This window comes from Otolemur garnettii, unplaced genomic scaffold (assembly GCF_000181295.1).
Source record: "Otolemur garnettii isolate 467f Iridium unplaced genomic scaffold, OtoGar3 scaffold00008, whole genome shotgun sequence".
Taxonomy (NCBI): domain Eukaryota; kingdom Metazoa; phylum Chordata; class Mammalia; order Primates; family Galagidae; genus Otolemur; species Otolemur garnettii.
This window is the reverse complement of record NW_003852403.1, coordinates 8,330,991-8,356,696: the sequence shown is the minus strand read 5'-3', so window position 1 is coordinate 8,356,696 and position 25,706 is coordinate 8,330,991. Positions and strand designations below refer to the sequence as shown.

The window sequence follows — 25,706 nt, the reverse complement described above, 5'->3', positions numbered from 1 at the left end:
AAAAAAAAAAAAAAAAAAAAAAGATCAAATCAGGGTAACTGGGATATCCATCACCTCCAACATTTGTTGTTTCTATGTGTTAGGAACACTTTATTTCTTCTCTTCTAGCTATTTTGGAATATATAGTAAATTATCGTTTACTATCATTTCTCTATTGCACTACTGAATACGAGAACGCATTCCTTCTCTCTAACTGTATTTTCCATCACTTGATTTTATAAATAAGGGTTTACAGGAACACGGTCTCACTAGGGCTGTTGGTGGCTGCTTTCAAACTACAATGGCAGAGGTCTGTGGTGGAGTCTTCATGGCCTGCAAGCCCAAGAATTTACTATATGGCCCTTTGCAGAAAAATGTAGCAACCCGGAACTGGATCATCCCTGTTGACTTTGGCTTATGATTCCATATAGTACAACCAAGCTACACAAAAGCCTGCTGTGTGTGTTTCTTGCCCTCTTTGTTTAGATACCATTTTATTCTTAGAAGGATTTCGTTTGCCTCACAAAAACGTACGAAGCACATTCAATGCAGACATGTAAATTTCAAATGGGAGAGTAAGGAAATCAGGGCAAAGAGAAAAGAAGAGAAGAGATGATGAGAAGAAGCTGGAGTGTGGGGGACGTGAATAAACACAGTGACCACCTGAGACCCTCTGTGTTTTTTATGGGCCACCAGCTTGGCTTTGTGTGGCCACCATGGACAGACATGATCCCTTTCCCAATTTAGGGCCTTCATTTCATCATGAAAACCACCACCATCCCTGGTGCAAAAAAAACATATTTATCCCATGAGCCTGTGAATAAAGCAAGTGACGGGAGCGGCAGTGGACAAGGTCCTCAACGACATCTGAACAGCTGGGAGACATTCTGGTGACATTTACCGCCGTATCGAAATTTCCCTCAGTCTGGACCAACTCCAAACAAAGTCGAATTTATCAGCAATTCTTCCAGTATGTTCATAAACTTAGAGAAAAGAAAAAAGGAAACACGTCCTACTTTTATAATCAGAGAATAAATAATTTTTAATTAAAAAAAAAAAGAGGAAGCAGTAACCCCTGACAGCCTGGTGTCCACTTTAATGCAGAGTCCCTCGGCCATGTGCTCCAAGAGGAGGCTCCGTCCAGGGTTGCTGTTCAGGGGCAGCCAAACCTGAGTGCCAGAGACAGACGAGGCACACACAGGCTATTCTGGGACCCGGAGCTGTGGGGTCAAGGAATTTTTATCATTTTGATAGGGAGGCTCCAGGGGTTCATTATAAACAGCATTGGTGAATGGTGAGTATCATTTGTCATTTCTTAAATGAAGCTCTACGACTTCAGTTATCAATATAAATAATTCACAGCTTGCATCTCTGTAGCTCACTGCTTTGTGCCCAGTGCTGGAGCCGTGCCAGGAACAGGTGAGAAGTAAGCATCAACTAGATGACGGATATGCTCGTCGGAGAGATCTCGGATATTCTGAGGCCGCCTTGGCAAATCTTCCCCCAGCTGGGCCTTCCCCACCACGTCCTAACTTCAAGATTCTCTCTCATGTGTGACAATTAGACAGGTGAGAAAGGGGTCCAGATGCAAAGGCCAAGCTCCCACGAGTGCGTCAAGGAAAACAAATTAAAAACTGAAAAGGGAAACCGAACAGCCATGTCTAGTCTTGCTTTGGTCCCACTGTTGTAGGGATAAACATTTGGACGGCTCAAGACAAACACAGCCTTGGGTTCTGAACAGGCAGAGCTGCCTTCTCTTGTGTGCCAAGAATTCGATGTAAAATATGTTCTTTGTTCAGAGCAAGGACCTGTCTGCTCCTAAAGGAGAGGCCTATTTTCAAGGTACCACCTGGTACCCTGAGATGCCTGCTCTCCATGCAGTGGGACCTGCTCTGCTCTAAGTGGTTCCAGCAACCTGGGCAGAATTTTCTCCAAGAAGACCTTCAGAGAGCAGCTGACACCAGGGGCAGTCCCAGGCAACGAGGCCTGGGCAGACCATGCTTCTGCATGCAAATCAGGCCAAGCAGCCTTGGGTCCTAATTGGCTCAAAGATGGTAATGTCAGAATGTCACAGCCAAAGTGACAGCTGGCAGTGGCTTAGAAAAGGAAAAGCATTATCCTTGACTAGGAAGTGTGACACAGAACGAGCACTAGACTGGGAGTTTGGAGGCCTGCGGGTAATAGCCTGACTCTGCCACACAGAGTTGTGTGTTTTTAGGCAAGTCATTGCCCTTCCTGTCCCTGGATTTTCTCAAGTGTAAAACAGAGATGAATTCGTGGATTAAGTCTTTGTAATGAACCCCTACAATACAACAGCAACATAGGAGCTATGGAATGAATACGATTTGGGCCTGATGTGGTCCTTGCCCATGCAACCGATCATAAAGTACAGGGCCTGGCATGGTGCCTGGCCCACAGGAGCCCTGGATAATGTGATCGCTAGCAACAGTGCCAAGTGGCTGGCTGCTGGGCATGTGTGGTCCTATGAGATCTGCTTCCACAGTGTCACCACCACCCACCTACCTTCATCCACTGCTTGGTGTTAGTTCAGAGTTTGCCTCACCAGGACCTCAGCAGTCATCCTCCCTGGTCCTCTCACGGGGGCACAGCTCATTACTCTAACTCGTTCTAGAATCTCCAAGCTCCTGCCTCATCCTTCTGGTCTCCACTTGCCCTCCAGCTCTCTGTGTATAACTATCAATCCTCTACTCCTCCCTCAAAATCTCCTTGTCCTACAAACTCAGCCCAAATTCTTTAACTGCTTTGGCCTTTATAAAGCTCCGACAAGCTGTCTCCAGGGCACCTTCTCAGTCTTCTAAGTCTTCAGGCCTGAGCCTCCCTGGAAGCCTCTGCTCCCTGGGGCCACCAGGCTCCCAGTCTTCCGCAGCTCTGCACTTTGGAAGGATTTTCTCTCCTTTGACTTTCAGAATCCTAACTTGCATTTCAAAGCTCAACTCAAATGCTTTCTGTCTCATTAGGTATGCTTCACAGCTTCTGGCCCACCAAGTAGAGCCTATCTTGTTTTCAAGCTTGGGGATGTTTTTATTTTTGATATCTGCCCTTCCATAAATCATGTGCTGAGTTCATCTGATTAATATAATAAAGGTTCCAGTTCAAAGCCTTCCTCTCCCCTCCACTTTCCCCTACAGTGGCCCCCCTACACCCCACAGATAAACATTGCTTCCACACACCATGCAGTATAATCAAGATCATTCCATGCTTTCCACAGGGATGGAAAAAAAAAAACAAATAAATAAACACTTGGTCCAGAATCGTTGCTCAGTAACTCTTGGCTGATGCTGAAGAAGATAATTAGAACTGTTTATAACGGCCACATGGAAGGAGCAGGTGTCATTTGTATAACCAGACTGGCTGCTGTTGCTCGTCCACCATCCCCGCCAAGTGCCCAGAAGACGCAGCCTCCATTCTGTCCCACGTGAGTGCTCAGGCCCAGAATTCAACCTCTTTAAGACAAGATGGGGCACATTCAGGGTGGGAGGGCCAGAGACTCAACCTCTTTAAGTTTCCAATGCAGAACCTACTCACATACAAGCATGAAAAAGAGCAGTGGAGATTTTACTGCAGAGTCAGGAAGGGACAGGGATGTGGGGTTACACGCGCACAGCAGGTTCCCAGGCAAGGAGGCCTGGTATCTCACTCCTTCCCTCAAGCAGGTGGTGAGATATGTATCCCAGACATAACACTGAGCTCTCCACAAGAAGGATCCTGATAAGTGAAATTGTCACCACCTCCTTCCATCTACAATCAGCTCCTCACTGAGTTTCTGCCATAAAACACAGAGGTAATAACATCAATTTTCCAGTGTTCCTGCCTGATCTTTGATCTGCCCAGCAGTCAGTTTGTCCCTGTGAGCCCAATGACTCTTGACTGAGCCTTAACTTTAGGCCCAGGACAGGTGGCCCATACAAAACAGCTTCCAGACTCACAATGGGAAATTAATCACTCAGAAGCCCAGTAGGCAGGGCTGCCACAGGGAGGGGCCAACTGTGGCAGAACCTGGGCCTGCCTAGAGTGACTGATTTGTCCTAGGACTTTCCTAGTCTTTGCACTGCAAAACTCATGTCCCATGTACCCTTTAGTCCCAGGCAAACTGGAACAGTTGGTTACTTACAGGCCTGTCCCACCCATGATCTTTGCCCAAAACCATGGGCTCATGAGGCCCACCAGGAAAGCCAAGCTTTGTATAATCAGATCATAGGGAGGAGGCAGGATGAGTAAGTTCTGGTGGCAGACAGGTGTAGAAGACTACCTCATGGGAAGGGCACAAGAACACAAGGGTCGGGGGACCGGGCAACCTCACGTGGGCTGCAACCTCATGTGGGTGCCCCTGAGACTCAGCATCGGCATAACCAAAGCTCTCTTACTTGACTAGGACCCAGCCGCCGCAATGCAGGAGAGTGAAAACTGCCCCAGGACAGGCTCTCTACAGGCACCAGAGGACAAGAGTACATATCCTGAAGTCCATCAAACACACACAGAGAGAATTCCTCAGATCCTTGCATTTGTGGGCCCTCTGTAGGTTTCTGGCACATGTTTCCTGGACTCCCTTCCCCTCTTCAAGTTGGCCGAGCTGTGTGTGTGTGTATGTGCATAATATGTGCACCCCTCCTGCTCGCAACAGACCCTCTCTAACCAGTCCGTGGTCTGCAAGTCTCTCCACAAACCACTGGACACAGCCTCTCTCCCATGACGTGCAACCCCACTTTCTATTAACCAGCAACCTGGAGAAGACCCCACAGAACACCACATCTCATAAACAAAGCCATCCTGGCCCACACAGCAAGGCCTCCTGGGGTGAGGAGCGGGTGGAGACTCACCAGGACTCTGCCAGTCAGTGTCTGGGCGGATATCATGACCCCAGCCCAGTCCTTCACCGAGGTCATCCAGCCGACCTCGGCGGCCACTGCCTCTTCTTTTTCATCCACTGGTTTGAGAGTGCCATCTGCCTGGCTTGAGCCATTGTTTATCTTCTGGGCCTCCTATAACAGAGAGAACAAGAGTTGAGATGTAGAGAACAATTAGATTTAAATAACATACCCTACTCATAAAGCATCAAAGCCCAAAGGGTTATCCCTGCTGAGGTGGAAACTGGCTTAAAGGTATAAAGGCACAAGAGGAGTGGATTATGGCTTTGTTTTTATTAAAAATCTTTCTTTTAAAAAAAAGTCTTATCTTATTTCCTCTGAAAATCTTAGTGAAAGAAAGAAGCATCCTATCTTTTTTTTTTCTCTCTCATTTAAAAGAAAATCCCCAAAGCTCAGGAGGAAAAGAAACCTGCCTAGAATCATGGATTGCCTAAGAGGGCATGTGAGAGGTACACTGTGGTCCTCACCTGTCTAGCCTTCATTGCAGTACCTTAAATAAATAAATATTTATCTTTAATAAATCCCCATCTCTTCACTCAGTCTATGTGGTTCAAAAGGGACTGATGGCCCCACATTGGCTCTCTAGCAATGGAGACTGGTCAATCAGTCTTTCTACCACCGGACCACAGCAACCAAAATTGGGCTAGGATGGTCACATGACTCATTCTGACCAGATAAGACTCAAGCCTGAAACATTTGCTGAAAAGATTAGGAAAAATAATCCTCCCCTGAATATGAAGCCACCAGAGAGAAAAGTAAAAGTGATGAAATACTAGTGTCATGGCTTGAACACCTGGATCCAGCTGTGCCTGAAATCCATACCAGACCCTTTCAAGCCCAGGAGAATTAATTCCCCTTTATGACTTTAAATGTGTTTAAGTAAACAAAGCTGACCTTATCAAGTAACTGAGCCCTACAATTTAGTATAGCTTTACACATAATACATGCTCTGCCTAGAATAATCTCCACAGAGGCTCACAGCTTGCTCCCCTGATATCCTTCAAGTCTTTGCTCAAGTATCACTTTCTCAATGAAGCTTTCCCTGGCCGCCTTTTTAAAACTGCAATCTTGGAAGGGGGGTGGGGATCTTGGTGTGTGATACACCTTGTGGGGGCAAGGCACAATTGTAAGAGGGACTGTACCTAACAAATGCAATCGGTGTAACCTGGTTTCTTGTACCCTCAATGAATCCCCAACAATTAAAATTAAAAAAAATTGCAACTCTTACTTTCCAACAACACTTTCTGCCTATTTTTCTCCACAGCACTTAAACTCTGTAATACACTCTTTAATTCATTTACTGCCTTCATTTACTGCCTGCCTCCCTTACTGCTGTAGCCCCGGTACCTAACCGAGTGCCTAGCACGTAGTTGGTTCAATAAACATAAATGAATGACTGAAAATGATTATGAGTATCAGCCTTTTGTCAGCTACAGAGCCCAGGCTTAGGGTTACCGCATAAAATACAGGACATCCAGTTCAATTTGAATTTTAGATAAACAACAAACCATGTCTTAGTATAAGTCCCAAATACCACCAGGGACACTTACACTAAGAACTCATTCATTATTTAGCTGGAATATAAATTTAACTGGACCCCTACTCAAATGCCCACTGAGATTATTACTGCAGATGAAGATGTTTAATAAGATGCTAGCAAATTATGTTCATCATTTTAAACCCTAGAATTAATTTCCAAAGCAAAGCCCCACTGGGGATCAGTGACTTTGAATAAGGGGGAAGAACCAGAGGCAGAGGTGAAAATCTGCAGTGAGCAGGGTGGGGGCAGGTGGGAAGGCACATTACATGAGGCGTCCTTGTGGGGACTTGGCAGGTAGGATGCTGGTTCTCTGCCTCTGGCTGCCCCTGACGCAGAGAAACTGCAGAAGTAGCTGAACGCTAATGTCTTATTTCCAAGTCCGAGCTCCAAGTTAGCTCCATGGGGAGCTAGAACAATCTAAGAGGGCACCTGGTGGAAGGAGGCCGAAGGGTAAATGTGCTTGGAGGCCACCTGCTGTCATGTGAGAAACCTGTTGCCCAAGCCCCTTAGGCCAATCTCAGTGGCCTGTTAGAATTAGTCCTGGTCCCTGAGTCTCAGCCCTGTGAGACTCTGAACAAGTGGGTATCCAGGAGGAGGCAGAGGCCCTGATCTAGGGGCAGCCATAGTAACCACAGGTGTAGATTCAGGGAAAATTTAGCTCTCCTGCTGCTGTGACCTCCCCTGTAAGATAGAGACTGCCTGCCCCCAGGCACTTCCTCATAAACAGTGCCCCGTCGGACAAAATACTGGCTCAACTAGTCAGTCCCAACACCACCACCTCTCATGCCACTGACATGGTGAAGGAGAAGCACGCTGGAGGCCTTGTTAAATCACACAGTGCTGGGCCCACCCCAGAACCTGCATTTGTCCCAGGTTCTCAGGCGACGCTGATGCTGCAGGTCTGGGGACCACACTTGGGGAACCACAGGTCCTGACCATCCTAGTATGACACGGTGACTGCTGCCCTCAACCAAGAGGGAAGACGAACCTTAACCCCCAGACCTTCCAGTCCTCTTCCTCCACCCAGAGACAGGACCACCTGCTTCTTACAGAACTGGACAATGTCGCAGGGATAGGAAAGAGCCAGAGCAGGGGGAAGGCCCTCAGACCCACGGCTCTGGCGTTTTCTTTGGAGTCACGCCTCCTAGTATATTTCTGAACTGGTCCCTGGAGGGCTAGCTCTCTGCTCTTCCACCCTGGGGACTCAGGCTCCTCAGCCCCTGGCAGACCCTGGAGGAGAGGAATCAGCAGGGAAAAGCACTAGGAGGCGGGGTTCCCTCCAGGCACAGCGCTGTAATGCATCAGTAATTCACAGCACAAGAGGGATGTGGCAGATAACGTTCTTTTGCCAGCCCTCTTACCTATTGTTTTACAAGGCATTCATTATTTTAATGACTTTATGATAGGCGAGGAAAAACATAGACTAAAGGGAGATAATGCCCTTGTTATTATTTGCCTGAGCTGTAGATGTTGTAAGCTTAATTACCACACATGGGAAGTGGGGAGGGGGCTACACAAAGCCTGATGCCAGCTGGCCAGGACACCAGGGTCCTGCACCAGGAGGGAGAGGCCACTCTCTCCATCAACGGCCTCACTCTGGCCAAAGCACCCCTTATTGGCAACAGGTATGATAACCCCACCTCCAGAGAAAAGGGAGAAGAGACCCAGAAGGGTTAAATGGACTTCCTGGGGACATGAAAGAGAAGAGGGTCAGAGGGGCAGAATAATGATGGCCACCATAGATCAAGCCAGAATCAGGTGCCAGCAACTAAGAGTTAGTGTTTTCTGTGTATAGATCCAGCAGGCAGGTGGAATTATCCCATTTTACAGATAAGACCACTGGAAGCAGGTATCTCTCGGGGCAGGCACACAGCCCATGTGCTCAGGTCCACTCCACCACTAGCAGGCTGACCGCGGCTGCAGGATATTACCCCCACCAGACTCTGCCTCCTCCATGCAAAATGGGATAAGCTGCACCAGTTGTAGTGGCGGGGAAGTGTAAGTAAGGCAAGCCACACATAGCACTGGGCACGGTGCCCAGTGGCCCCTGCAGAGCACCTGCTGATGGGCCTGCTGGCCCCCAGGGATGTTCAGTGTGGCTGCACCACCTCTGTCAACTGGAAGCCCTGGGAGGCACCCCGGCCCAGCATGAAACTTTCATGGCTAATTGCAGAACAGGACCTAAGAGCACAGATTCTAATGGCTGTTACCCTCTGAAGAAGCATTGGGAGGTAAAGTGCCCTGACTTTTGGGGAGTTCTAGCAGGAGCTGTGACCTCTGCCCAGAACAGCTCAGGCAGGGGTCCCCACACAGGGCGGACCCTAGACCAAGCAACATATTAGACCCTTCTGGCTCTAAGCCCCATACATTGGCCTCCCATTTTTGAGATGAAGAGGCAGAGAAAGGCTGTCCCCCGGGGGCTCAGTGCTCTGTGCCTCCTCCTGTCACCAAACTAAGTTCTCCTAAACAAAGAGGGGAACGGGTCTTTGTTCTGAATGGCAAAGTGGGCATCCGGCCACCCCAAATATTCCACTGCCCACTGCAGAGGGCAGGACCTGGCCCGAGGCAGGGAGGGCTTCTGAGAATGGCCAAGCAAGATGCTCCTGGTGTCAGCTAGGAAGTCACTGTGTGTGAGCAGGAGTGTGAGCATGTGTGTGGGAAAGTGTGTGTGCACACACATGAACTTGTGTGTGGGTGGGGCAAGGGTGTAAGGGAGAGAAATCCTGCTGGCTGCGAGCTCCAGCTACCCTAGCCTCAGAGCACAGGCCCCCAGCCTTAGCAAAGAGAGGAACATGGAGGGAGGAGCCAGGAGAAGTACAACCTGGGGCCATGGGTGAAGGACCATCCCAGGATGCAGGGAGCTCAAGGGAGCCCGCTCCCTGCTCTGCTCAGCTCCCTGAAGAAGGGGGCCAGGCTTGCTTTAGAGGCCACTCTGCTGCTCGGCTGCCAGCCCTGCCCTCTCCCCCACCAGAGAGAAGCAAGCCACAGCTGCCTCCCAGGGACAACAAGGACAACATCTAATTTCAGTGCTCACACAGGAGGGTCAGAAGGGCTTCAGAGTGAGGGTGCAGGGACAGGAGGCTGGGGACTCCACTGGGTACAGTGGCTGCAGTTCCTTCCTGCCGACCATCTTACCAGGCAGCCTCACACTGGCCGAACCCCACCACACCATGTCAGCCTTTGTTGCCATCTCCCCATTCCTTTTAGCAGTGTTCCCCACAATGACTTCCTGCTGACATGGCCACAGAGGGCCTCACCCCTCACCACGTCACCGTTACTCCGTGCTAAAGGCACAGACCACGTACCTGTTGGTTTTGAGCTCCCCTGACCCTGACCCAGAAGATCAAAGACCAAAGCTTGAGAAAAGCCCTCAGCAGTGCCTTAGAATTCCACCCCGGGCACACACACTGTACAGGCGAGAACCCCGAGGGCCTGGAGTGACGTCTTGAGCCCAGTACCTTGAGCCCTGTGCCTCCCCAGGGCACTGGGCCAAGATGAACACCCCCAGTTGACTCTGTGCCTCTGTCTCTTGGCATCTCTCCAACAAGATGATTGTCCCAAATCTAACCCATGTGACTCCTTCACTCATAAGCAGCTCCCTCAATGATCCCAGCTGTCACCTGGAGTTCAGGGTGTTCCTAGACCAGCAGAAGCTTCCACCCAGCCTGGTACTTGGTTCAGGTATAAGGGCCATGACAGGTGCCAACCCTGCTTGTCCTCAAAGGGCCCAGCCCCACAGCAGTGAGAGCCGCCCTGGCCCGACACAGCAAAGCAAGCTCGTGCTATCCCAGGACACCTCAACCCCTCCCATCTGGGCTGTCTCTCATCCTTCCTGAGTTTAGCCCCATATCCTAGGAATCTCAGGTCTGTGGTATGGGAGGAACAGCTCTGAGAATCAGATACTCAAGTTCAAGTCCAGCTTCCCGGGGGGCTGTGAGCAGGTCATTTCATTTCTAGAAGCCTCAATGGTCTTCTCAGTGAACAGACCTGAGTCCTGCCCAGTCTACCCACTTGGTTCTTGCAAGAAGCCTAAAGCAGTGATGTAGAATGCAGCCCTTGATAAAAGCAGCTGCTCTCCTCTGGTTCCAGGCAGGAAGCAGGACTGCTCTGGAGAGAGGGGTCCACCAAGCCAGGGGCCTCACAGAGCACAGGCTCAACACACAGATCCCCGCCCAGCTACACCTGCAGGCCAGGCCCCTAGTTGTCTCCTTGTAACCCGATGGGATGTCAAATTGCCAAGTCCTGCCAGGTGGCCCAGCATGCTGGGCACACCCTCCCAGCGAGGTGTGAGCTTCTGCCACACCTGCTCTCGCCTGGTTGGGCTTTTTCACCCCCCTGGCACATTCCCACCAACACCTGTCGGGCTGAGCCAGGCGCCAAGGTCACCGCAGGCCCCACATCTGCTGGGTGACTGCATCAAAGGAGGAGCCAGCTGGGCCAGCCATGAGAAGCATCCCACAGCCTGCCCCTGCCGCCTGCTGGGGGCCAGGCCTGAAGCTCCCGGTCTGTCTCCAGATTAACTACGCCTCAGTTCTTTGGACACTGGCTCCTCATCCCAGACCTAGGAAGCTGTTCAGGCAATGGACATCTGGGAAGAAAAATACTCTTTCAAAAATGTAAGTGAGAACATGTCCCTGTTCTGCCTGACACCCTCCTGTGGCTTCTCATCCCACTGGGAAAACAAGTGACAGTCTTCACCCCTACTCTGTCCCTGTTGCCTGTTGTCCTAGAGCCTGTGACTCACTCACTCCACTCTAGCCACAGTGGCCTCCTCGTACCGCTGGAGACTTCCAGGCCCACCCCATGGGGGCCGCGTGCACCTGCCTTTCCCTTGGCCCCAGACGTCACAGTGGATGCTCCCTTACTTCTCTCTGGGCTTTGTCCAAATCTCCTCCTCCTCAGCAAGCTCCTCCCTCCCTGAGCACACCATTGGAAAAGACCCCCACCTCCCTGGCCACTCCCTGTCGGGCGCGCTCCTTTTCTCTGGGGCATTTACATTTTCCTTAATCATGTTCAATTATCTATAAGCTCCATGAGGGAAGGAATTTTTGTCTGTTGCTTTTTTCATGGATGCATCTTCAACACTGAAACCCTGCAAGCTCAGAGCAAGCGTCTGCTAAACTTGGTGGAAGGAAGGAAGGGTGGGAGAGACGGAAGGAGGGAGGAAGAATCCAGCAAAGGAAGGTCAGTCTTGGCGCGCACAGTATCGAGAAAAGAGAGGACTGCTGATAAACAGTGGCAGCAATTATAATATTGGCGGCTGTTTTTGAGCACGATCACGGTAACTGAGTGAGGTGGGTACTAATGCCCTCCTTTCATGGGTTCAGTAACTGGAGAGGAAGACATAGTCCAAATTTAAACCCTAGCTGTCTGACATCAAAAAGGGACAAGTACCTGTCCTGCCATCCTCCTAGGGACAGTATGAGGAGTAAATGGGATAATGGATGCGGAAAGATTATTGACTTGTGCAAAGTGCCCATGAGAGGTTTGTTATCATGAAGAGCACTCGATTCCCCCCACTTTTGGGTACTGTGTGTACCAAAGCGACCCTTCTTCAAGGTCTCTGTGCCTTAGGAGGGTGGCTATATCAAGGACAGAGGAACACGTTTCCTTTCTCTGCCAAGAACCAGCCTGGAACCATAAATTACCCTTCATGGAACAGAGCATCGAATCGGAAATGAACGTGGCCATCCCAACAGGCTGTGAAGCTCTCCTGCTAGGAGCCAAAGTCCTCTACAGTAAAGATGCCTCCTGGGAGGCCTTAATATGGTCTGCCTGGTGGTCCTGAGCACTCAGAGGCTGCAAGATGCTGAGCCCTGCAGGGTCTGGGACCCCAGGGTGGAAGGTGGGGGTCTGACAGTGAACAGGAGAGATCAAGCTGGCAGGGAATCAATTCCCCTGAGCCCTCCAGGACCAGAGTATGGACCGGCAAGCACCTCCCATCCCTGAAGTCCCATGCTGGACCCCCTTCCCAGGGCCCCGATATCATGGGGTAGCCCCAGGATGCTCAACCCCCAGAGGGCTTCAGGGGAAGGAATAAGTCCAGGAAACTTCTGTCTGTCCTCTCCTTATACCTCCAGCCCCATTGTGACCTCAAAGTTTCCCAGTTGACATGAGAAACTGTTCCCTAAGCCTGCACTGATGGCTGCCTGGAGCCCACCCCATCCTCTCCCTAACCCTGTCTGCCCTTCCATTTGTCAAATTCACCCTTCAGCTGGGCACAGAGCACATCTCTCTTCTGTCAGAGGGTCAGAAGTTAGGAAGCCCATATTCTCTCCCCAGCTGTGCCAGGATAGGCTGTACAGCCTGGGCCAGTCTCTTAACCTCTCTTATCAGAGTCTCCATTTGGGAGATGAGAGGGAGTAGTAGGTTAAGCCCACAGATTTCTGTTCCTGGGAGTCCAGCATTTGTGAGGTGCCTTGAGGGGGGATTTCCAAGGAGGACAGAGGCAGGAAGTCCCCTGCCATGAAATTCAAAGCTTCTCTGTCCTGGGCAGTTTCACCCATTAGGGTTCTGTGCCAGACTGCATCTGAGTGAAGAGGTTTTCTGGGGGGAAAAGTTTGAAACTACCTGAGTAAAAGTCCATTAGCTTTTAAAAAATGCTTTATTTCAAGACAATGACTGTGACATTCTATGGCCTAAGATTCAGAAATGCTTGAACTTCAATGCCTTACAACCCTCTGGGCCTTCGAGGACCTCCATACAGGCCACTTCCCCTGGTCCCTGTGCCTCAGGTTGTCACCAGGCCTGAATGCTGGGGAAAGGTTTCCCAGCAACCCATCCCCCACCCCCGACACACACCTACTCACTGCCTCTCCCTCACCAAACAGGCCAAGAGGAAACCTACCCAGCAGCCTCGTGCACCTCCTGGGCGGGCGGCCCAGCCACGGGCATTCTCCCAGGTACCAATAATCCTGCATATTAGGGGATTAGGCAGATTACCTTAAGCAGCTCAAGTAAATCAAGCATAATGTGGGCACCACCAGCTGGTATTCTCCTGGTGAGAGTTCTGCAAAGGGGGAGGAGAGAGGAAGGGGTCACTCCGAGACTTGGTGGCCAGAGAAATAGGGCAGCAGAGGCCCCAGGCCTTTGCCATAGCTGGGGTGAGGGTGGCAGAGTTTGTCCTTGAGAAGTTCTATTATTCAACCTTTCCTTGGCTGCTGGTACCTCTGTCCCTCCGGTCCCTGGGGACAGGCATTGGTAGAGCTTAAGACATTTGTACCCTATGAACTCATCCAGCACCGACTGGTTTTGCTAACTATGGGCTACACCTTCAGGGAAGGTGACACACTACCCATGGATTCAGGCCACAGGAGTTTTTGTTTTGTTATGTTTTGTTTTGTCTTGGGTTTTTTTTTTTTGAGACACTTTCTCACTCTGTTGCTCTGGGTAGAGTGCTGAGGCACCATCATCGTTCACAGCAACCTCAAACTTGGGCTCAAGCAATTCTCTTTCCTCAGCCTCCCAAATAGCTGGGACTCCAGGCATGCACTACAACGCCAGGCTTTTTATTTTTTTCTTTTTAGTAGAGACGGGGTCTCACTCTTGCTCAGGCTGGTCTCAAACTCCTGAGTTAAGCAATCCACCTGCTGTGGCCTCCCAGAGTGCTAGGATTACAGGTGTGAGCCATTGCGCTCATACTCAGGAGTTTGAAAAGATGCTGGGATGAAACCAATTGCCCTGGGATGCTGGAAAGCCTTGTGAGTTTCTGGATGTCTCGCCGCCAGGCCTGAGACCTTCACCATCACGGACACTTGGCTATTCCTTTCTGTGTGTATTACAAGGATTCTCACCCTTAGAAGCACCCCTGTGCTGTGTGTGAATAGCTGCTCTTCAGAAGCCTTCATGGTAGAAAAAGGCCAAGTGACCTTTAACAAGTCCTTACCGCCTTGTGCCTCGGGTTTCCTCCCCTCAGACGTGAAGGGGCTGTGTAAATGCTCCCCAAGGTCTGTCCAGCTCTGAAATCACCTGACCTTGAGGTCTGGAATGAAGTCCCTCACTTTGCACACATACTTCTCAGCTCTGTGACCCAGGGCTAGTCAGCCAGCACCAGGGGATCACCTGGGAAGTGCTGGGGGAGGACAGGGTTCTTTCCCAGCTCTTCTCAGAGCCACACGTTAAGCTGTTCCTCAGTCTCCAGAGGACCAAGGGTGTGAGCTAGTCTTCAGGAGAGCCTGGATTTCCTCCTGCTCTCTCCCTAGTGATTTTACATCAACTTATCCCCACCTCCCCAGAAACTTACAAGGTAGGGTTGTTCTGACGCTCAGAGAGGTTGGGTAATTTTCCAAGATTACTCAACCGAAATTTAAATTCCGTCCATTCTAAGTCCAAAGGCCGTGTTTCTCATTCTACTCCACACTGCCCCGGGATAGGCACAATGTACAAAAAAGAGGTGGGCTCTCTTTATGAAATGCTGTTTTATTACTCCCATGGGAACAGCCATCTCACACCCTATGGCTTCTAAATAACCAAATTCTGTAATTCAGTCATCTAAATTCACTTATAATCAGCCAGGTAGGGGTAGAGAATGGAGAAACAGGCTAGGAGAGAGGACTCCGCCAACCCAGGAATAGCATGACAATTAGATATGCTCTCAAATGGCCATATCAGCTACTTAAAATTAATAAGTCAACTCTCAAACTTGCGAGGTTAATGCATCCTTCTTAGTCAATACACCACATCTGTAAAATAATGATCGACTTCTCCTTCAGTGAGCTTAATAAAACGGGAAAGCACAGTGACTGCCCAGAATTCACTACCAGGGCCTTAGAGACTTTGAATTGGAATAGTGGAGACTTGAGCTAAGGCTCCTTGGTCCTAACCTCAGTCAGGTCCAAAGCAGCCTGCTCACCTGCAGAGACTCAGGCCTGAATTGTCACCTACAGGGAAGTCTATCCTGCCCTGGGAGGACAGTGCTGTGTCTGTCTGGGCCACTGCCCAGGCCCAAGGGGAAGACAAAACTGGCGTTCACATCTAGTCCACACAGAATGGGATAGAGGCAACTGAGATCCACAGGAAACCCCAAACCCTCATGTTTATAAAAGAAGGCAGAAGTCTTCAGGCTATGGGCGAGTTAGCTTTTATGGGAAGGGAGCCCATGGAGGTCTCAGTCTCCATAGGAAAGTCTCCCACAGGCTGGCTCGCAGCTCCTCTGGTCCTGAGGGTCCCCTGTAGCCGAGGAACAGCTCTGCTCCAGGATGAAGTCTGGAGAGAAAAGCCACAGCACAGCATGCCGGGCACGTGTCAGTGAAAGACGACAGAAGCACCTCTCCTGGGGAAAACTGTCCTTTTCTCTGACATTATGCCATCACTCCTTTGTTGGGTATTAACATGCCCTTTTAATGAAATGACAGTGATGGTGGCACTGGCATTTGAGAGTATCTTTTTTATATTTTTACTTGTCAGAATAAAAAGCTGATAGCCCTGTGATATTCTTTCTGTTTCTTAAAGTTTAATTGGCCAGCCCACAAAACATCTAGGTACCACTCACAATGTCCAAATGCCTCATTCCAAGATGAGAAAATTAAGGGCCCAGAGATGCTACCGGCCTAGTGGCCAGGTCTCTCTCTGTAGAAGCCAGAGTGTATCTGTCAGAGGGGCCAGAAGGAGTCCCTAAGGGATGGAGGTATGATCCCGAGGGCTCCAACAGCTCAGCTAGCACTGGCCCAGAGAGCGAGGGAAAAGGGAACACGTCTATTTCCAGAGCTCAGAGTCAAACAAAAGGCCCTGAGTTCCTGGGATCGGATGCCCTCATACCACTGCTGCGGGGAATGTACAAAACTAAAACTACCTCCCTGGATTTCCTGTGGCAACTGTAACATGGCCACAAGTCACCATTCATGGGGCAGTTGGGGAGAAAGAATCCATTAGCAGACAACAGGTAGATCAATTACCCGCGGCTGAATATTCCCCTCTGGGTCAACAGACAGAAGCAACTTGGAATAAAAGGATAAGTCACCAAGTCACAACCCAATGCGCAAACGAAGCAGAACATGCCCCTACCCTCAGCCTGCTGCCCCACTGCCACCCAGCCACACCTGTGTGTGCCAGTCTATCTGCTCCCCACGTTCTCGGAACCTGAACAGTGTCTGCACAGCCGGCACCTGACAGCGTGTTGAAAGATGGATGGAAAGAATCCTGTTTTTTGTTCTGTTCTGCTTTGTTTTCACTCTTCTCTCTTATTTTCTGGAATGTCAAAATCCTGCCAAGTCCACATAGCCCAAGGCACAGAACTCAACCCCCTCAAGCCCTGACCTCCAAGGCCTCCAGCTCAGGCCTACCTGCTGCCCTCTGGCTCCTGGCTGACCTTCTCTCCTATCTGAGAGCTCGGATGTGACTTGGCCTTCCTGACCACCAGACCTGGTCTGGCTGTCTGCATTCCTGAATGCCCTCACCGTGGTTCCCACCCAACTGCATCTTGCCCAGTCAAGTCCCAGGGGTCCACTGAAGTCCTTCTTCCTGGCTATGTCCCCCAATGGCTTTCTCTGCCCTACCTCCCTACCCAAATCTCCTCCCCTAACTCATCACAGGACAGACAGGTTAGGAGCCTCAGCTGCTTTTCATCCAGGTGTGTCACATTGTCCCAATTAGCCTGGAAGTTCTTTGAAGGCAAGACCTATATACTTTTAAACCCAAAGTGTCTGGCATACAGCAAAGTGATTAATAGGCATGTACTGATGGAGTAAATTAAGAGTCCGCTCAGTGGCCATCAGAAAAGCAAGTGCTTTTGCAGGCAGCACCGACATCCAGTTAAAGCAAGCCAGTTTCCATGACTTGAAGCTTAAACTGGGGGCTGGCTCCTCATGGCTGTTCCTCAGTGCTAATACAAACGCCAAGTTCCAAATGAGATCAGATGTCATGGGGCTTCTGAGAGGCACAAGCCTCACAAGACACATCACTCAAAAAAAAAAGAAGAAGATGATGATGAATGTTCTTGTTTACAAAAGGATTTGTCCCATTCCAGGGAATTTCCACCATGATTTAGGGCCTAATCCAGCCTGTGCCTATAGACCTCACTGGCTGAACATTTTTCTGCCTCTTCTTCCATTCGCTGAACTTGGATAGGGTTTGACTTTAGGTCAAAAGAGCTGTCACAATTAGGTCGTCAGATTGCCTTTCCCAGCTCGTAACATGGCCCTCATTCAGGAAACCAAGGCCTAGCAAGACAGATAGACCTTGGAAAGCAGAAAGATAGCCGGTGTACCAGGTACACAGGGGAAGACTGAACCCACTGCTCTGATCGTGGCCCTGTGGGAGGGTCAGACCACCTGCTCTGTTCCCTGGACCTTGCTCTTGTCCACATCCCTTGGAAGACCCAGCTGGGTGCCAAAACCTCAGCCTCCTATGCCCCTGGGTTCCCGCACACCCAAGTTTGGACCTAAGTTTCCAACACAGCAGCCAAACACAAGAGAGTCTGGGCTGGCTGCTAATGTGAAATATAAACAATAATTCAACAGCCCCGGGAAAGGAGAGAGGACTTCTTTTTCCACGGGATTCAGAGGACTCCTTCTCCTTTCCCTTCTAGATCTCCGATGGGAGTTGGGAATGGCGAGCCCCTGGCCCTGCAAAGCCTCAGCTCTACTTGGCACTCCTGGGCCCATCAATCTCCTCCCCATGGCCTGGGTCCCCTCCAACCCTGGATGCCAGGAGAGGCATGGGGCAGCTGTGAGAACCTTCTTTCTCAAGGAAGGTTTTTCCAAAATTATATCAGGTTTCCTTCTACCCTAGCTTGTCAGCGGGGGGACTCTTTTGCCTAACATGGTTGAGGAATGTCTTAGAAACTGGTGTGATTCAGTCTGGCTTCAGATGAGGTTTTCCACCCAGACAGAGCTCACCGAGTGTCTGGAAGCGACGGCTCGCTACACCCAGGGGCACCCACGCCCTTTCCCTGTCTCCAGACCTCAGCGAGGAGAACACACTTGACAAAGTGGAGGGTTCAGCCCTGCGATGAAGTCAGATATAGAAAATGAGCAAGAGAAGGAGCCGAAGGTCTTGCCCACACACTCACACACACGGGGAGCCATTCCCTCCCGTGACTCGGGGAAGCTACTCCAAACACGGGGAGCCATTCCCTCCCGTGACTCGGAGAAGCTACTCCAAACACGGGGAGCCATTCCCTCCCGTGACTCGGGGAAGCTACTCCAAACACGGGGAGCCATTCCCTCTCGTGACTCGGAGAAGCTACTCCAAACACATGCAGTGTAAAGCCTTGAAGAGCTACAGGTGGAAGTGGCCCAAGTGAAACCTCAAAAGGCACACCCCTTTCTCCTGGAAGAGAGGCCCACACCTTTGAGCCTTCCCCACTGGAAGTTGTGTTTCCCCTCATTCCTGTTCAGACTGGGCTTCCTTCGGCCACTACAGTCTCTAACCAGAGGGGGGCCCAAGACAATTGCTAGAAAATGCAGTTTGCAAAACTGTCTGTAACCTGAAAGTCAAGCTTACTAATGAATTATGACTCCACAGTTATTAGTTCTACAACATCCTTACTCAGGAGCCTCCAGCTTCCCTGGACACAGAGGATGGTGCTCTCCACCTGCTCCCTCTTAGGGTGTTACCCCGCTGAGGTAGGGCACCACTAGGTGGGTGCTGTGATGGAGGCAGCACCAGAAGTGAAGCTTCTTTGAAACCTCAGAAGTCTCATATTCTAGGGATCTGACAACTGCAAGGAGAGAAGAACCCTGCAGGGCAGGGACCCCTGTTTGAGTGCCCTGAGCTGGGACCTGGGGAGCCCCACCTTTCTATAACCACCACCAGTGTGGCCCTTAGCGCTGAGAGAAATAGGGACTTTCTTTGAGCCGGCAGCTCTGAAAGAAAGGTCACGTTGTTGCCCAAATCCCAAGTCTCCGTTTTTTCTGCTCCTTTTGCAGCTGGGTCTCTGACTAGGAGCCAGGCAGAGATAGTTGTTACAAAGATTTCTTAGACTTGATAATGTCAAGGGTGTGAAGCTAGCTAAGGGCATACAAGGAAACTTCGGGGGGGGGGGTACAGTCACTATTTTATTTCTTGACTCTGTGATAGTGAAATGAATTTTCTTCTAATTATCTGCTATTTTGTACTTTTGTCTTTTTTATACTTTTCTGTATATCTGTTTCATGTCACTATTTTTAAACTATTTTTTTTAAATAAAACAGCCAAAATACTTATAAAGCCCATGATCATCCTCTCCAACATTTCTTAAGTATCTTCTGGCCCAGGACAGAAGGCTCTGAGTGCCAATAACCCTGTGTCAGAGCCCTGGACAGTAGGACCAAGAACCAGAAAACCTCAGTAAGTCATTGGTCCCAGGGCCGGAATGCCAGTCAGCAGGAGAATGCGGAGAGGTCAAAGGCAATGAGAAAAAGCCACAGGATCAGTGGGCTAAAACCCCAGAGGACTTGTTGATACAACAGTTTGCTGTTGACCCAGCTTGACAGCTGCACCTGCTGACAAGGTCACAGACAGGGGTATGTGACTCAGTTTGTACCTTCCTTGGGAGGTCATGAAAGTAGACAGGCAGGGCCCTCTCAGAGAAAGAGAGGTTCTTCTGCTTCCCTGCCAATCCACTCCTGAGGGCTACTCAGGGTTCCACAGCACAGCCTGCATTCAAGTGTTAGGAAGATGAAGCCATCGGGACTCTGGATTGAGTTTCCAAACCAGGTGGGAAGCCCCCAAAGTACCTCTTCATCCCCCACCCCCCAAGCCTCCACTGATCATTCACACCAGCCACACAGCTCCCCGAGCCTCTTGTGTCTACCCCAGGCTGTCACAAGCCTGTCATGGATTTACTACTGAGCCCCTCCTTTCCAAATCCTGCACATCTTTCAAGACAAAATTTAAAAGCTGCCTCCACCATGAAGCCACTCCAGATCTCTTAATTAGAATAAACACCTGCCAGCGGTGTTTAAGAGACACTTTTCCTTGTCCTGTTAGAGCATCACTTGTCCTCTGGTTATCTGCCCTTATAACATTCAAGTTCTGAGGCTACACATCATTTTCCCAGCTCTGAAGCTTGAGGTCAGGAACAGAGGGCTCATTAATTCCTATATTCCATGTTAATTCTTGTTTTAGGCACTGGGCCTAATGGATCTGTAATAGTAGCAACCAATGTGTATTAATAAATCAGGTTCGTTAGGGTGTTGAGGAACACACAGGGCCCAGAGGAGGGAAGATGAGCATCACGGAGAACTTTTACATCTCAAACCATCCACTGCTCCCCAGCCCAGCCTCTCTCCCCTGGTCGAGTGCTGAGCTTCATAATCATTTGCCGAGTATCACACATGTGCCACTTACTCCACTCCCTGCTCATTCTCACAGTGAAGCCAGAGAGACCTTCCAAGGCTCAGATCGAGCAGATCATTCCTGTGCCTAAACTCTTTAAGGACTCCCCTTTGCCCTTAAGGGAAACTTAAAACCCTCAACGTGGCCTCCAAGGTTGCTCTGGCATGTCTGGTTTTTGCTGGGCCTTTGGCCACTCATTGAACCATTCTTGACCTCACTTTTCTGTAGGCCTTCTTCCATTCCTTCCGTGCGTGGCTCTCTTGTCTAGCTCGGGGATGTCCAGGTGCTATCTTCCCATTGCCTGTAACCACCTTCTCCACCCAGCCATAGTGCAGACTTTCCACTCACCCTTAAGATCTTTCTCCAGAAAGCCTTTCTGGTCTCACCCTCCACCTCCACCCTCCCCAGTTGTGCATCCCTGCACCTCTCTTTTGTAACACTCGAGGTATTTGCGAAGATTTATCCGGGGCCTTTTTGCTTCACTAGACCAGGGGTCAACAAACTGTTTCCGTTAAGGCCAGATAGTAAATATTTTAGATGCCGCAGCATATGGTGTCTGTGGCAACTATTCACTTTGTCGTTGTGGGGACAAAAGTGGCCACAGGCAATATGCAAACACATAAGTGTGGTTGTTTTCCAATGAAATTTTATTTCGAGCCACCAGAATCCAAATCTCATATAATTTTCATGTTTCGTGAAATATCCTTCATTTAAAATTTTTTTTCAACTACCTAAAAATGTAAAAACCATTCTTAGCTCGTGGGCCATACAAAAACAGATGGCGGGCCAGACTTGGCACGCAGCCTGCAGCTCGCCAGCTCCTGCACTCAACTATAAGTTTCCTGGAGACAGAAACTATGTCTTGTTCACTGATGTATTCCCCCCCAGCCCAGCACCTGGCTCTTACAAGGTGATTCATAAAAATTCACTTGAGTGCCTTGATGTGTGGACTAGAACAGTGTTTCCCAGGGTTTTTCTACAGAACACCTGGACACGCCACACAAAAGGGTGGCTCCCTTTTCAATGAAATCTGCAAATGCACTTCCTTGAAGTGTCCAATGCTCAATGCATAAAGCACACCAAAAACTCAGAACTATCCTTCAGTTGAGAAATTTGATTGACTTAGACCAACACATTGACCTAGACCAATATTTGACCAAAGAACTTTTGACTTTAACAGCGAACGTTTACCAGTATCCAAGGGCAACCGCATTAGAAAGTGCTGCAGTGCGGATTCAAGGCAAGAGTGTAGAGGACTTGTTCTTAAACTTTAGGTGTGTTGGAATTGTCCGGAAGGTTTATTAAACAGGAGCTTGTTAGGCCCCTCCTCGGGGTTTCTGATGCAGGTGTCCTGAGCCAGAGCCCAAGAATTTACAGTCCTCACCACCGCCCAGCTGATGCTGATGCTGCTGGCCTGGGGACCCGCTTTGAGAAATACTGATCTGGGGGAATAAAAAGGCCTTAATGGCTAAGTCTTCTGGATGGGGTTTCCTCCGCTGTCTAAGGATCCAGTTCCCAGGAGAACCCTAACTTGTCCATTTCCTCACAGTGGCAGAAAAAGCCCTGACCCATCTTTCTAGTATCAGACACTTGTAACGGGGGGCACTGTGCTCCCTAAAAATACCTGTTTCAGTCCCAACACTCATGACCTATGATGTAAGCCTTATGTGGAAATAAGGTATTGACAGATGTGACTGAGTTAAAACAAGGTCGTACTTGAGCAGTGAGCTCTTAATTCTTAGAAGAGGAGGAAGAGACACACACAGGAAGGAGAATGCTGTGTGACAACAGAAGTGGAGACAGGAGTGATGGCTGCGAGCCAGGGAATGGCACGGAATCCCCGCCACCACCAGTGCCAGAGAAGAGGGGAGCAAAGAAGCGCCTGCAGGTTGCAGAGGGAGCATGGCCCTGCCAACACCCGGACTTCAGACATTCAGACCCCTGAACTGTGAAACAATACACTGTGTTGCTTGAAGCCACCCAGTTTGTAGCACTTTGTTGTGGCAGGCCTAAGCAACATTCCAGTCTAAGGACAGATAAAGCTCCAGCCAAGGCCATGTCCATGGTAGGCATCCACATGAACTTCAAGGGAGCAATGGCTTCCGTTATCTGATCCCTTTGTCATCCGCTGGCTGGTGGGTGTTTGAGCTGGTGTCTCTCTTTGGAAAGGAAGTTATCTAATAGATGCAATGTTTTCTTGGATTCATGTGTTGGGGCTGGCTTTGGTCAACAAAAAAAAAGCACGTGATTATTTTTTACACTAAAATAAGTCAATCAATAAGGAGATTTGGCTTTGCCCTATCCTGCGTTCCACTGGTCTTATTTCTCATTGGGAGACATTCACAAGGGGCTTGTCAGTGACAAAGAAATGGCTTCTTCTTCTCTGGATCTGAGTTATAAATTCCCTCTCAGATAGACAAAGAAATGAGTAAGCAATAGATATTTTTTCACAGCCTGAGTACCCTGGCCTTAGTCATAAATTATACCCTTTCCTTTTAGAAAAATCAGGGGTATAATCCTTACTCTCAAAAGAGACTCAGGCAGACATAGTTTTGTGTATGATACCTTAGGCAGGAGCCAAAAAGAAAATGTGGACACAGCTCGCCCATGTTGAAGGAGAGGAAGGGGACATCAGCAGGTGGGGACTGGGTATTCTCAAGCTCAGAGGCCACAGAATGAAAAATCAGAATCAACTAAATGCCACCCCTGTCTCTCCAATCCATGCCCGCCCAGGGCTGGCTGCTCATATGCATTCTGCATGAACTCAAAAATCTCTAGATGTTTTAAGGGTGCGGGGGCTGGGTGAGGGGAGCACAAAGCCATGGTTTCTGCTGCAGCCCATCATAAGCCTTTGGGGATGCCCTTTCCCAAGGCATCCCCAAAATGAGAGCAGGGTCTGATTCTTTGACAAGTAGAACGGTGACACCCCTTGAAAGTTAAGTATTCCTTACATTACCTTTCACATTTCATTTCAAATATCCAGTTGATTCATGAGCAGCATGAATCCTCTGACCTAGAGGTGGAGCCCAGATCACCAACATCTCAGCCTCTGACTACAGAGTCGAGAGTTCAGCCAGCCCAGAGGAATGGAACAAAGTCATAGAAGACGAGCTTTTGGACTCAGACAGTCCTGAGTCTGCAGATCAGTCTCATTTTGTTGGTTTTGTTTTGCATTAAAATCTAATTTGCTGTGCAAACTGGAGCAGGTTAGTAAACCCTTTGAAACTTCAGGTCTCTAAGCTATAACATAGGAATAATTATAAATGCTTTGCAGTGGGTTTGTGAGGATTTTGAGAGATGTTGGATGTGTCTGGCACATTACTCTAACTTACAAAGCACAGTGTGCCAAGTATGAACCTAAGTAACAAACCGACACCCTTGCCATCCTTACGTCTATCTCTAACATCTCTCCATGTGGCAGATCATGGCTCAAAGAGATCAGGACACCTGCCCATGGTCACACAACCAGTAAGCAACTGGCTCTGGAGTCTGTGCTCTCACCATAGAGATTGCTACTTGTCCCTTGGGGGATGTCTGGGGTTAGGGTAAAGACCTATATTTTTTCATTCATTCAACAATTCATTTACCTATGTACCTCTCAGAAAAGCACAGTAGATCCAGTAGGATCTCAGACGATAAAATACAGTCTCTGCTTCCAGGAACCGAACAGCTATCAGGGTAAACAGACAAGTGCCCAAAACTAAATAAAGGTAGACTCTGACACCAGACAGGAAGACAGAGTGTGGCAGACGACCTGCTAGGTGGCAGGAAACAGTCTTTGGGAACAGGCTGATTTAATGAAGGAGACGTATTTCTGCTGAGCTTCGAAAGATGGGCAGCATTTTGACAGATGCACACAGGGAGTCTCGGTCCAAATCAGAGATCCTTTTATTTTGTTTTCCCTCATAGCAACCCATTTATTTCCTTTGTTGGACTCACCACGGTTAAATTTCACAGCTATGCACAGATGTACTTGTTTAACGCTGGTCTCCCTCACCAGACACGAGCTTAGGAGAAGAGGCCATGTGCCATGTACTCACTGCTATCTATACAAGGCCTGGGCCAGAGCCACCTAGTAGGTACGTGCTGAATGAAGGAATGAATGAGGTGTTGGAGGGCTAGTGGTTGCTTTCAGGAGTGATATTATTGGTAAACACACTGCCCAGATCTAACATTGCAGTTATTCCAAATCCTCAGTTACCTTGAGTTTTCTCCTTTGTGGGAAGCTTTTCAAGACTATCCCAGTTTCCTTAAATGCCCCCCTCTCCGCATTCCTGCAGCACTTAAGCTCCTGGGGTGAGCTTCTCCCCAGCTTGACCAGACTCTCCATGAGGGCAGCAGCCCTGCCTTCCCCATCATGCTTTTGTAAGACTTGTACATACACCTGGTGTTTAACTGAAGCCTGTCTACAAATCAACCCTAGTCAGCCCACGCCAGCCCTGGAGGCATCAGTCCTAGGGTCACAGCAAGGGCTGTCCCCGCCCTCCACCACTGCCCTGCCCTGCTGGGAGGATTTCTCCTGTTGAGATCAGAGCTGTGATCCTCAGTTCCTTTAGTTCCTTTCGTCCTCAAACTACGGCCTGCAGGCCACATTCAGCCCACCTAGGACACTTATCCAGCCTGCCGGGTGTTTTTGCCACTGTTGTCTGTCCTGCTTAGCAGCCGACTTGTCCCGGGGCCTGCAGTCCGGCCCTCCAGCTGTCTGAGGGACAGTGAACTAGCCCCCTGTTTAAAAAGTTTGAGGACCCTGGCTTTAGACCCTTAGATCCTTTAGTTCCCCAGTGCTGAGCTAGATAAGGAAGAGCCCTAATGATTCCAGCACTTTTCAAGAACTTTCCTCCAAAAGCAGGAAGGCATTTAAAAATGCTAGGTCTTGCGAGGTGACACAGTCTGCTTGGGAGCCTGCTGGCTGTAGGCTCCTGTGTTGGTCACGGGGCGCTCTGTCCACACAGGGCTTGGATTCTGAGACTGAGCAAAGAAGGTACGTCAAGTGCAGGGTGGAGCAGGCTGCTCCAGACCTCAGCACGACACAGACAAGGCCGTCC

The 25,706-nt window shown here is 49.6% G+C and overlaps 1 protein-coding gene across 7 annotated transcripts in view; it reads right to left on the bottom strand.

The window, feature by feature from the left end:
• KCNMA1 (potassium calcium-activated channel subfamily M alpha 1) overlaps window positions 1–25,706 on the bottom strand; it is a 762,000-nt gene that overhangs the window by 532,808 nt on the left and 203,486 nt on the right. For all 7 annotated transcript variants that reach the window (XM_023509577.1, XM_023509576.1, XM_012801412.2 and 4 more), the window contains exon 2: window positions 4,818–4,979. In XM_023509577.1, coding sequence (XP_023365345.1) covers window positions 4,818–4,979 — 162 coding nt within the window. The remainder of the gene's footprint in view (window positions 1–4,817; window positions 4,980–25,706) is intronic.